The sequence below is a fragment of the Camponotus floridanus genome, unplaced genomic scaffold, assembly GCF_003227725.1.
Source record: "Camponotus floridanus strain SB8 unplaced genomic scaffold, Cflo_v7.5 scaffold132, whole genome shotgun sequence".
Taxonomy (NCBI): domain Eukaryota; kingdom Metazoa; phylum Arthropoda; class Insecta; order Hymenoptera; family Formicidae; genus Camponotus; species Camponotus floridanus.
Window position 1 is genome coordinate 201,632 of NW_020229251.1, and position 12,985 is coordinate 214,616.

At 27.9% G+C, this 12,985-nt stretch overlaps 2 protein-coding genes across 7 annotated transcripts in view; one reads left to right on the forward strand and one right to left on the reverse strand.

Moving 5' to 3' along the window:
• LOC105254912 overlaps positions 1–3,160 on the forward strand; it is a 183,469-nt gene extending 180,309 nt beyond the window's left edge. Inside the window, exon 6 of the mRNA XM_025406097.1 lies at positions 3,039–3,160. Within this exon, the coding sequence (XP_025261882.1) occupies positions 3,039–3,060 (22 nt within the window). The 3' untranslated portion in view covers positions 3,061–3,160. The remainder of the gene's footprint in view (positions 1–3,038) is intronic.
• A 1,965-nt stretch (positions 3,161–5,125) lies between these two features.
• On the reverse strand, positions 5,126–11,665 carry LOC109610423. Of its 6 annotated transcripts, none has more exons than XM_025406103.1 (15): positions 11,582–11,665; positions 10,281–11,431; positions 9,938–10,102; positions 9,668–9,852; positions 9,393–9,584; positions 8,004–8,220; positions 7,747–7,926; positions 7,482–7,619; positions 7,272–7,355; positions 6,906–7,133; positions 6,766–6,834; positions 6,539–6,607; positions 6,276–6,469; positions 5,951–6,110; positions 5,126–5,303 (listed from the first exon to the last, which is right to left on the reverse strand). In XM_025406103.1, the coding sequence occupies exons 6-15, from the start codon at positions 8,185–8,187 to the stop codon at positions 5,185–5,187; spliced, it is 1,425 nt and encodes a 474-aa protein (XP_025261888.1). In that variant the 5' UTR covers positions 8,188–8,220; positions 9,393–9,584; positions 9,668–9,852; positions 9,938–10,102; positions 10,281–11,431; positions 11,582–11,665; the 3' UTR covers positions 5,126–5,184. The 6 variants fall into 6 exon arrangements, with proteins under 6 accessions (XP_025261888.1, XP_025261889.1, XP_025261887.1 ...); XM_025406104.1 differs by having other exon boundaries at positions 10,259–11,431; XM_025406102.1 differs by lacking the exons at positions 9,668–9,852; positions 9,938–10,102.
• Positions 11,666–12,985: the final 1,320 nt, after the last annotated feature.

A 12,985-nucleotide genomic window follows, 5' to 3' on the forward strand; every position in this document is an offset into this window, starting at 1 on the left:
ATCAACCGATCTATCATGTTAACGAAAATACATCGTGCGAAGCGAAAATTTATGTATAAGGACAAAACTATCGCAATCAATGTAATATAGGTCATAAGAAAGCGACTCACGCAATATGGATCACATTACAACAGCCGCACTCTTGGTTATATTCGACTTCATTCGAGCAATATATTACGATAAAATGTAGTGATCATCCTGAATATAAAAAAATAATAAAAAACACAGGTCGAATTACGTTATATGATAACTGTAAATTAACTACTACAGACATGACGATAAAGACAGAAACGGTTACGTATAATACAAATATAGAAACCTTTTTACCAGAATTTAATATAACGATCACAGAAATTAACGACACACAAAATCACGATTACGAATTTAAAGAAATTATAAATAATCCATTAGAATTAAAAGGACTAAGTAAAAAACTAGAAGAAATTAATGACAACTTAAATAATAACGACAGTAACTTTTTTAAACAAAAGCAATTTATTTATACAACAGCCTCTAGCGGAATAACTATTTTAATCGTCATAGCATTAATAGCATGGATAATTATCCAACATAGGAAAAGAAAACCTAAACAACCAATTGTTATTACTTTAGTAGGCGAAATTGACAAATCGTATAGAATGCCTAAACCAATATTGAAAAGAAATAAAAGCACACGGTTTTAAAAACAAAAAGGGTATAAGCTAAATATAAGAAATATTGTAATCAACATTGTAAAACGGGAAAAAAACATTATATCATATTCAATTTGTATTATAGAAAAACTTCGTTTAAACCTCCGTTTTTCTTTTTTTAACGGGGGAGGGATGTTATAGTCTCGCAGACTATAACCTATTTAAATATTAGTACCTATATATAATTAAAATAAGTGTCAGCACGAAATATTGTTGGGAAATGCGGCAGCCTGATAGAATATATAAAAGAAATTATTAATCATATATGAAACAATAATAATTTTGCTCATACATTGCTAATACACAAAATTTAAAATTTTCTAAGAATTTGATCATCTTAAATTTCATAAAATATGTTAATATACATATATATACAGGATGTCCGTCGATTTTCGACTTTAATGAAATAAATAAGTAGATTGGCTCGAATTAAGAAGGAATGACCTGTATTGTTTAGGGATTGTCGCAATAATAACGAAATATTAAATAAAAAAGATCGGCCAATCTGCGTGAGTAAAAGCGCGCGGCGACGAGAGTCGTCCCACCGTAATCCGATACTACGAGCGCGGCGAAGCGGTGGGCGGTTCGCTCTCCGAGACATGATGGTGGTTTGCGATATATCGCAATACCGCGCCGAAAAATGACACGTCCCCCCTTTTCGTGGCGAGAAAATGATGCGCTATCATTTCCACACCATCTTGCGGTAGATAGCATGGTGCGCTTTTTTTATAGTGGTTTCCCCCATAGGCCTATTCCTCTTAATTTAAAAATTATTCAAAATGCCATTTACTATAAGCTGAATATTTCGTAAATGTAAAAAATTAATGGACAGTACCTTTACAAAAATTGATTCGTGGTTGAAAATCCCTCGATAAAATGTATTGCACACGTTGATAATGTGATACGATGATAAAATTCTTCAAGAATCCTTTCTTCATCTCGTACACGAAGACGCACTGCTGGACCGGTTATCCCAATATTATGCACGACACTCAGTTTCACATAATTATTGCACAACACGTAAAATTGTACGGCCACTTGGTTTTCGTGCACGCCTGAGAAATGATTCCATGTAAATTGCGGCCGCACGATAAGTATTTTCTCCCGCTAGTCCGTATGGCACAATCATATCCGTATATTCCTGCAGAGTATACTTCATTTTCTCTGTTAATTTGCTACGCAAACACAAGATTTTTATTAAAACGTCTTAGCTCTAGCACGCTGTTACCAGACTGCGTACGCCAGCAGCACGCAACTACAGCTGACAGCTGAGCGGACATGCGAGTGTAAGCGTACGTGTGAGTTCGACGCCTGCGCACTATGATTACACTCACATGTCCGCTCAGTTGTAGTTGCGTGCTGCTGGCGTACTCAGTCTGGCAACAACGTGCGAGAGCTAAGACGCTTAGTAAAAATTTTATGTTCGCGCAGTTAATTACCAGTGAAAATGAAGTATACTCCGCAGGAATATACGGACATGATTGTAGCATACGGGCTAGCAGGAGAAAATACTCATCGCGCGGCCGCAATTTACATAGAATCATTTCTCGGGCGTGCACGAAAACCAAGTGGCCGTACAATTTTACGTGTTGTGCAATAATTATGTGAAACTGAGTGTCGTGCATAATATCGGGATAACCGGCCCAGCAGTGCGTCTTCGTGTACGAGATGAAGAAAAGATTCTTGAAGAATTTTATCATCGTATCACATTATCAACGTGTGTAATACATTTTATCGAGGGATTTTCAACCACGAATCAATTTTTGTAAAGGTACTGTCCATTAATTTTTTACATTAACGATATATTCAGCGTATAGTAAATGGCATTTTGAATAATTTTTAAATTGAGAGTGGAATAGGCCTATGGGGGAAACCACTATAAAAAAAGCGCACCATGCTATCTACCGCAAGATGGTGTGGAAATGATAGCGCATCATTTTCTCGCCACGAAAAGGGGGGACGGGTCATTTTTCGGCGCGGTATTGCGATATATCGCAAACCACCATCATGTCTCGGAGAGCGACCCGCCCACCGCTTCGCCGCGCTCGTAGTATCGGATTACGGTGGGACGACTCTCGTCGCCGCGCGCTTTTACTCACGCAGATTGGCCGATCTTTTTTATTTAATATTTCGTTAATTATTGCGACAATCCCAAAACAATACAGGTCATTCCTTCTTAATTCGAGCTAATCTACTTATTTATTTCATTAAGGTCGAAAATCGACGGACACCCTGTATATATATACCCATATATGTATTTGTTTCAACTTTTAATGCAAAATTAATTTATTGAAGAAATAAATTCAGTGATCTTCGCAAGTATATTAATTACTTATTCTGTTACAGCTGCAGGTACTGCATATTGTGATTCTTACACTAAATTGGAATTGGAAAAAGCCAAAAATGGTTGAGGAGGACAAAAGAACGATGTGATGCGAAAAAAAATTGCAACATGCGAAAGTAATTAATACTATAATTCTCTGTTTCTTATAATTATATCTGACGTTTTTTTCTTATATTTGACATTGTTTTTTTATAGCTTATTAACATGTTTGTTTTATTATAAAAATAATATAAACATATAAAGATACATAAATAATATAAATAATATAAATAATATATAAATAATATATAAATAATATAAATAATATAAACATATAAAGATATATATTATATAATTTATAAATTCGAACTATGATATAATTTATAAGTTCAAACTGTGATTTAATAATTATATATAATTTATAAGTTTAAACTATAATTTAATTACACATAATTTATAAGTTCAAATTGTATAAGTTTAATGTGATTCTGTGCGATGTGTGATTTAAAAGTCCAAACTATCCTATGTGATTTAAAAGTCCAAACTGACAATTAAATAATATTGGTATGTAAGTTTTAGAATATTGATATTTTATAATATAATTTATTTTATAAATATATATAAATAATTAATTTTACATTTCAAACTTTTATTACTCATTAACCTCACCTTTATAAAGTTTTAAATATTTATTTCAACAATAATTATAATGATAAGGGCATTGAAAATGACATCTATTTTCGATCCTTTTTTGGATTGTTTTTTGGACATCCGAAGTAGTGAATAACCGATGTCTTATGGACATCCAATGGACATCCATCGAACTTAATTGAGACATCTTATGGACGTCTAAACGTCCAAACTCGAATGTCCATTGGACGTCCATAGGAGTTCCATGTGCTATTTGGTTGTTTAAAGAGAAATCAATATAATCCCACACAGCAAGATGATAACAGAAAGAATTCTTAATGTTCTCTCATTTAAGATATAGATATCTAAAAATTTTTTTAGAAAGACAACATAATGAGATCAGAAAGAGCTCTCATGCGCCATATCCAGAGAACGAAAGGACTTCTTGTAGAAGTCATCAAAAAGATAACTTTTTTTAGATATCTTATAATAAATATCAAAAAGATATCTTAAACTAGATATCTTTAGGAGTTCATGTTTATGATGTCAATAAGACATCCTGTTTATGCATTCAAAACATTAAGATTCATATTCTGAATTTTCTTTTATCGATAAAAGTGCCTCTAAAAGACTTATAATTATAAGTCTTTTAGAGGCACTTTTATCAATAAAAGAGGATTCAGAATATAGATCTAAGAAAACGCAAAGTCTTTGGTGAAATATTTTTAGCAAGCTTTCCAAAGTGAATTTTTTTCAATATAGCTATTGTTGACAATGTGAAAAATAAAGATATAAAGAATAATCAATTGTTCTCTGTTCTTCATACTGTCAAACTAAACATCTCAACAGAGACTTCGTGTTTCTTTGGTGTTCTCAATTAACGCTACTTCAAATAATCATTATTATTAAATAATTATTATTTGAATAATTATTATTAAATAATTTTTAAAAATGACATTAAAATTTGTAATGAAAATTTTAATGTCATTAAATGATAACTTTATAAGTTAGAATTTACTTTTACAGATTCCTGTGTAGAAAGAAAGCAAGCCATTTATATTAGAAACATATTAAACTAATTTTTGTATCACTTATTTCAATAGCTATTTTGAAATAATATATTACTTAATTTATTTTAACAATTATTTATTATATAATACATATACATACACATACATACATTCATACATCAAACATACATACATACATACATACATACAGATATAGATGCATATGTGTGTGTGCGTACGTACGTGCATGTATGTGTGTCTACATATAATCACTTAAAAAAAATATTCAGATATGCTTGACATAAAATATGTAATTTGTATATTTGACATAAAATATGGTAATTTGAATATTTATGAGATCATATTATTGAATATTTATTAGAATTATTATTAGAATATTTATTAGAATTTGAATATTTATTAGATCATATTAAGTAATATCATATTACGTAAGTAATATCATATTAAGTAATATCATATTACTTAATATGATCTAATGAAAATCTAATCTTATCTTAAATGCTTATTTTTATTTTTTGCTTGTTCTTTCTTCTTTAGGAAGACGATCGCCAGCATGTTGTAACCATGATTTAATAACAGCTTGTATTTTATCAATCGTAGAATCTAATCGAGAATTAATTATAGTCTCTGAAATAGAAAAATAAAAATAATTAAAATATAAAATATTTTTTAGATTATATAGATATTTTAGAACATATAGATAGAATATAGATATATATTTTATAAAGCACTAAATTTTTAGTCTCCACAATTTTTGAAATTATATTAACGAACTTCAAATAGAAAATATATATGTACAACATTAATTTATAAAAAAATAAGAAAGAATTTCATTATAATCATTGTCATCATTATTAAATATGATGATAGTTATAATGGATAATAAAGGAGTATGCTTCAATTTTCTTATTGATTTTTTTTTTGAATATTGTTATATTCTAAAAATTTATTTTGTATAAATAAGTAGTTATAAATAATTATTTAACTAATAAAGGTATACAATAAAGATAAAATTTTATATTATAGTAAACTATTCATATATAAAATAATATAAAAAAAGAAAATGTAAAATGTATCACTAATGATTACATAAATATGTAACATAGAAAAGAAACTATGTAAATTAGAAGCAAAACATCTTTGTTTTCATTAAAAGTTAATATGATATAAATATCTAAGCGTATAAATATCTAAATTTTAGTTTTAACATACTCCTTAAAGAAAAATGAAAAATAATAAGCAAATAATAAAATAGTATGCAAAAAGATAAATACCAATTATCAAATCTATAATCTTCATTTCTTTTACCATTAGCGAATTTTTTTGTCCTGTCCATGACATTTTATATGCCATTTGATCAGTTAAGGTAGCAGTTAAAGCATTTCGTACATGTTTTTGGAAAGTTGTACCACCGATATTTTTTATCATTTTTTTCTGTGATGCAATGATATTTAACTTTAATTAAAATATGTAAGGACATTTTCAATGTAAAAAATTATAGCAAAATACATTAGAAATAATTGATAAAACATAGTTTAATAAGAAATATATACGCTAAAATGTTACATAAATTTTGAAATACAATATGAAATCACTCACATATTGTGACCGAGCTGCAGCATCTTCTTTTAGTAATATTTCAAAGTCTTTCAATTCTTTTTCTGATGTAATAGGCAAGTTTAAAGCAAGATTATTGGTAGCATCGCGAGGTGCTTCATTACTCATATCCAATACAAGAAGATAAACTGAATTTATTGTTTTTTTAATTGTCTGAATATCTCTACGACAGGATGCTATAAAAAGAAATCGGATATATTACAATTTAATCAACCAACAGATAAGAAGTTCATAATTATTCTTACCGCAACATAATTCATGATGTTCGAACGTACGTCGTTCGTTTTGTCGGTCAGTATTATTTTGTATACGTGCTGCAGAGAGAATTTTTATAGAGATTAATACTTGATATTTTTTTTAATACATTAATTTTTAGAGGTAATGATAATCTTACATAGAATAAGTTTGTTGTATGTAATTCATGTTATATCAATTTTCATTTATTGAATGTATAAATGTAAGTAATACCTACTAGTTTCAATGACATTATGAATAATTGAATTATTTTTTAATATTTTATCGTTATCCAATTGAGCTGAATCTACGAAGATAATTATTTTGTTAGTATTAATTAACATAAATTTATTTCAATTTTCGTTTTTTTTAACTTACTAAGTATATTTTGTTGCAACGATATTTGTTCGTCGAGTTGATTCGTGTCATTTAGATCATTTAATGTTTCAGATATATATATTTCATTATTTGATTCAACATTATTGTTTGTTGGTTCAGATTGTTTCGTTAGAAGTGGTTCCTGACTAAAGAAATTTCCATATTCCAAAGGTTGACTTTCAAAACCTATGTTATTGTTTTCATTGTCAACAAAACACTTTGCTACACCTGTGAAAAAATTGATTAAATGCATTTTTTCAAAATTTAAATTTTAAGTTTTATTGAATAAAGGAATAATAAATTTAATCAAAATTTTAAAGTGAATAATATTAAAATAATCGATTATATTCCAAATTTTGTTATTACATGCTTCATCTTCGCTTGTAAATTTCTTATTATTATTCTTTGAAATATAATTGGTTGGAGGTTTTTGGAAACTCTTTTGGATATCTATAAGAAAATGAGAGTCTATTAAATTAATAAATTAATAAATTAAATAAACTATTAAATAAACTATTAAATTAATATATTATTATTAATTTATAATTAATCAGTTAATTTCTTGTAATGATTTACTGTAAGGTTTTAGAATTTGTTCTGCAGCTTCATCAGATTCTTCATTAGAATTTTCATCAGATTTTTCATTAGATTCTTTATCTTCACCTAGAGAAATATTATTTTTTTGAAGTTTCGGAAGTCTTTTATTTTTAACATCTATAAAAATATATACATATATGAGAAATAGAACTTTATAACATTTTAAGACAAAATATTAAAAAGTAAAATGTTTTTATTTCTTAATGTAAAATTTTGTAAAATTAAAATGACTTTAAATACTTACATGATTTCTTATCATATTCTTCATCGGAAGAACAAAGTCGATATGGTTTTTTGATTGCACGTTTCATGGGAAGTGGCTTACAATTAGTTGCTTTATTTGTGATTGTTTCAAATGCATCTTCGTCATTAGTCGAAATATTAAGAGCTTCGATTTCAATACTTCTAGCTTCATTATATGTAGCTTCAAAATTATATATATATTCAAAATAATATATACTAAAAATCTGAAGATAAAATACATTGATATTTTAAACCTACCAAATGGTCCTATAAACCTGTTATAATGAATTGTACTCCAATTTTCTTTTGGCAATGTTGCTTTAATGCTTTCAAGTGTAGGATTTTTAGATTTTGGTGGCCACTTAAAAATTTTAGACTCCTTAAATAACCAACAACTTGGTATGGTAGCACACCACTCTTTCCAAAATACAATAAAATACATATTTGTCGAATTAACAATTTTTTAAGAAGTAATCTAGAAAAAAATTCATGTAAAATTGATAATTAATAAATTTACTTATGAAAAAGATTACTTTTTTAAAGTAATTTTAATCAGTTTTACATGATTTTATCAATGGAAATATTTTTTTTTAATTTATCACAATATCAATTGCAAACGATATATAGTGACAATTTAGTCATGTTAAATAAAAGTAATTTATACATAATAATCTACTGTTGAGTCAAGTGTTGAAGACAATTACAACGGTTCTTTATTTACTATGAATAAAATATTTAATAAATTGAAAACATATATCTTATGATTAAAATTAATTTTTAAAGAAAGAAATAGCACTTAATATTTAAAACAAAACTGTCTAAATATTTATATTAGGTGGTAAACTTAATTTCTGCCGCTAAATATTACATATACAATATTTAGCGGCAAAAATTAAGTTTATCACTTAATAATAATAAATTTGCAAAAACTTAAGTGTTAAGCATAACCTTAAATATAGGTTATTTTATTTATTCCTTCACTTTAATTAATCCGTTTCTTATTTGCATAATTGATTTTAGTTTTATTTTTCGTAATGACAATAGCACATTATAGTTTTATTTGCATATGCGTTTAATACCGATATTTTAAGGAAAATTATATTATTATAATTATTTGCAACTTTGTTACAGCTACACAAAAATACATTCGTAAAAGCACATTCATATATACCTGTAAACAATTAAATTATTTAAAACTACGGTTATCTCTCTAATTTTAGATCTATTTTTTTATCTGGATTGGTTCAGAATTTCTCTTTCTGGTTTCAACGTAGAGTGGAAAAAATACTAAACTAGTACATCTAGTTCAGTTTAAAACAACAGATTTTTTGATAGCGGTATGCCGCGTAAATTCAAATAATGATAAACAAAATTTGAAACTTTTATTGATCGATACATAATAAAAATAAAATGCAAATGCAAATAAACGAATATTGTTATATGTATTATGTTACATATATATTGTTATATATATTATGTTAATCAATAAAAGGAATAATTAATACTAATTTATAATAATATAATAATAAAGTTTTAAATTCTTAATTTTAGATCATTATTTTTTATACTGTGGATTGAAAATAATAATCAATTAGATGAATGTAGCAAGGGCAAAAAACAATAAGATTTGTTATATGGAATACATACAGCCTTTTTGCTAACGTTATTTGCATTGATAATTGTCTGTTGAGACCATTGATTCCCGACTGCAATATCAAACTCCTTTGAATCAATAGGATAATTTGGAAAAGCTACAGAATTCATCAATAATTCTCCAATTAAAATAGGTTTTTCATCATGATCTAAACAAATATTTTTAATGCGTACGATAGTCCTATCCTGCAAATAACAATATTGATCTGCTTTATTCATTATTGATAGTGTAAATTTATTAAAATGTATAATATTATATGAGGTAATACCAAGTTCTTTCGATATTTTATGATTTTTACATGTCACTGTAGGTTTTTCGAAAAATAAATCTTTCTTTTTTTCAAAATTACATGCAATACGTTCTACAATTCTATTGTGCAGCTGCTGTAAAGGTTTTTCTGCCTTTTTTAGTGTTTTTTTAATATTATATAAGTAACTCTCAAATGAAAAACAACTGAAAGAATCAAGATGACCAAATTTTAAAACATCACTGGCTAAATGAATTAAATTATGGATATTATATATCAAAAAATCGGTACCATATAATTCAGTACATTTCTCTACAAAATATTCCAATAAATCTGCAGCATATTTATTATTATCTTTGCAATCTGTTTCGTGACAAAGAATCCTGATTGCACAGTGTAGAGAAATAAAATGGATGAAATATTTCTTTGGTAAATAATTTTGAAGAACAATTGGACCTACATACAATAAAAATAATCTCAATTCAGTCGCTTTCCATCGATCAAGATATTCTAATTCCCGAGTTTTTCTAGCAAATTCAGATGGAATCCATTTTGTTATGATTTTTAAATTTACAGATATTTCTTTTATCGTTTTAGCAGAAAATTTAATACATTTATGAGATCCTTTTGTTACCTTTTGTAAGATTTTTTTTACAGCTCCGAGACAAACAAGATGCATGTAATCAAGTGGGAATTGCGAGACCATCCCTAAATCTGCTTCTTCAAATAATGATGTTCCAGTATGATGATTTTCATCAATACGTTTAATGAAATTTTCATCTGTTCTTAAAGCTGCACTCGAATTCAAAAATAACATGCGATGATTGTAATAATTTCCTTCTTCTCTACATTTTCCACATCCAAAGTAGCCATTGTGACCTTTTGTACATGTAATGAAAGATCGTGCTGGACTGTCACAAATTACAGCTCTAATTGTACAATAACAGTAAAAATTTGATTGCAATAGTTAAATCCGCTTCTATGTAAAATGTTATATTCATCAATAAATTCTCTCAGAAATGTATTACAGGAGTTAGGCTTCTCATATCCATGATAAGCTCCGATTACAAATGGCTCGGAAATTTTTGGATAAATTTCTCCCAGAATGGGATAAAGTTCACTTTTTGAACTTTTGGCTATTGGCAATCCATCAATATTTACATTTATCTGGATATCATGAGATATTTTATTGATACCAATCATTCTCAATTGATCAGTTAAAGCATTTTTTAAACCATAATGAAAATATTCACCTGGTGGTACACTACGAATTATTGTTGATTTTGGTGTTCCAAGTAAAGTTCTTGGATCTAAAGGTAGATTGCGAAATTGATCTAATTCAGCATTTCTTAATATTTTTAGAAGAGCGCCAGTTGCTTCATGAGTTATGCCATGATTGCACACCCATCGTGCCATTATTTTATTAAAATTTTGAGATTTTTCCTGTAATACATTTTTATAAAATCCATTTGTAACCTGATTTTCATCTATTGAATTACTTTCACAATCATTGTGATTATTTATGAAAATATTGATAGTATTTTTGTTATTCGATTCTTTCAAGACATAATTCATAAATTTATCATCTTGAAATTCAGAATCACTTGTAGTTTCTTTTGTTACTGTTTTGCCACATTTAATACTTTTGAATGTAGATATTAGACTATTAATATCATTTCGATTATTATCCAAAGAATTACAAAGTTCCTTGAGGCGTCTATTTTTTTGACTTTTAGATAAATATTTAAATTTTCGTTTTAACATTTTATTATTTAATCGCATCACCTAAAAAATAAAACAGCTATATTCTATTGATAATTGAAATGTTATATATATATATATGAGAGAGAGAGAGAGATTTATGAAAAGTTTAATAAATAAAGAATGAAAAATTGAATATAAATGTATTTAATCTTCTAAAGATAATAAATTTACCTGTATTTATAACCTTAAAACCTTCGAATTAATAATGCAGTCTTAATTATTTCTACATATACGTTTTTACATATTGTTACGTCGCGGGCGTAACAATATATGTAGAGTTCACTCCGCGACAACGATTCGTTCCCTGGTCCCTCTCGCGGGGCAAGGGAAGCGTAGCCTCTGACCAATCTAAAGCCACTGCCACGCTGCCAGCTGATTGGTCAATTCTACGCTCTCTTTGCCCCGCGAGAGAGGGGCTACGGAACGAATCGTTGTCGCGCAGTGTTCAACGTGCTGATTTTCTTTTATAGACACGAAATATTTAAACTAAAATATTATTATAACATTTCAATATATCTTTAATTTTGAGGATAGAAACATGCTTTCTCACTATACTGCTTATATGCACCGCAGTGCGCGAGTGCGCATACGCACATGTACTACAAGTTTACTGTCATTTTCAAGATGACATTTTGATATCGATTTAAAGAAAATACATCTTATATAAAACACTTCTTAAATAAGATGTCTTTTAGACCTCTTTCACCTTTTTATAACAGATATCTTAATATATTTATCTAGTAGATATCTTCCTTCATTACTCAAAAAGTTATCTTTAAAAAGATAGCTTAAAGAAATCTTTCTGACTTATATGCTGTGTGGGATGGTATCTATTTTTTTATATGCTAGTATACCCAGATAACACGCTTGTCAGAATGAAAACTTTAGGAGAACTTCTTGAGGAAAACATTTAGTTATCTTGAAAATGATATCCAAATGGTATCTCATAATTATCATTTACCAGAGGCATCTACTAAGAGAACTCTTTAAGATATCTCATTTGAGAGATTTCTTGAAATTGTTATCTTTTTGATATCATGCTAAATGATATCAGTTTGATCTCTCATAAAAGATATCATTATGTTGTATGGTTTCTGAGCCTTCAAATGCACATGCGCTGTTATATGGACAGCTCAGAAACCAGACAAAATTATGATATCTTTAATGAGAGATCCATTTAATGTTTCAGAAGATATCATAGACTGCGGTCGAGAAGACGCTCTGGATGTTTTGAAACATCATTCTATCTTTGTTCTACATTCTATGAGAATAAAGATAGAATGATGTTTCGGAGCATTCGTAGTGCAGTCTTGACCGCAGCCATAAAAATAACATATTCAAGAGGCAGGCTTAACCTAAAAAATTGTATGTACTAGTGCTAATAAAAATACATTTTTATTGATAGTACAATACAATAGAAATTTAGTGCTTAGAAGTGAATAGACATTTAATGCTTTTAATAAGTGAGTACAATATAATAAAAAATACAACGGTACGTTTCGCAGTAAGTAAAACATTAACTGATATACTAATATTAATCTTAGAATAAATTAATAATTAATCCTCTATTAGGTT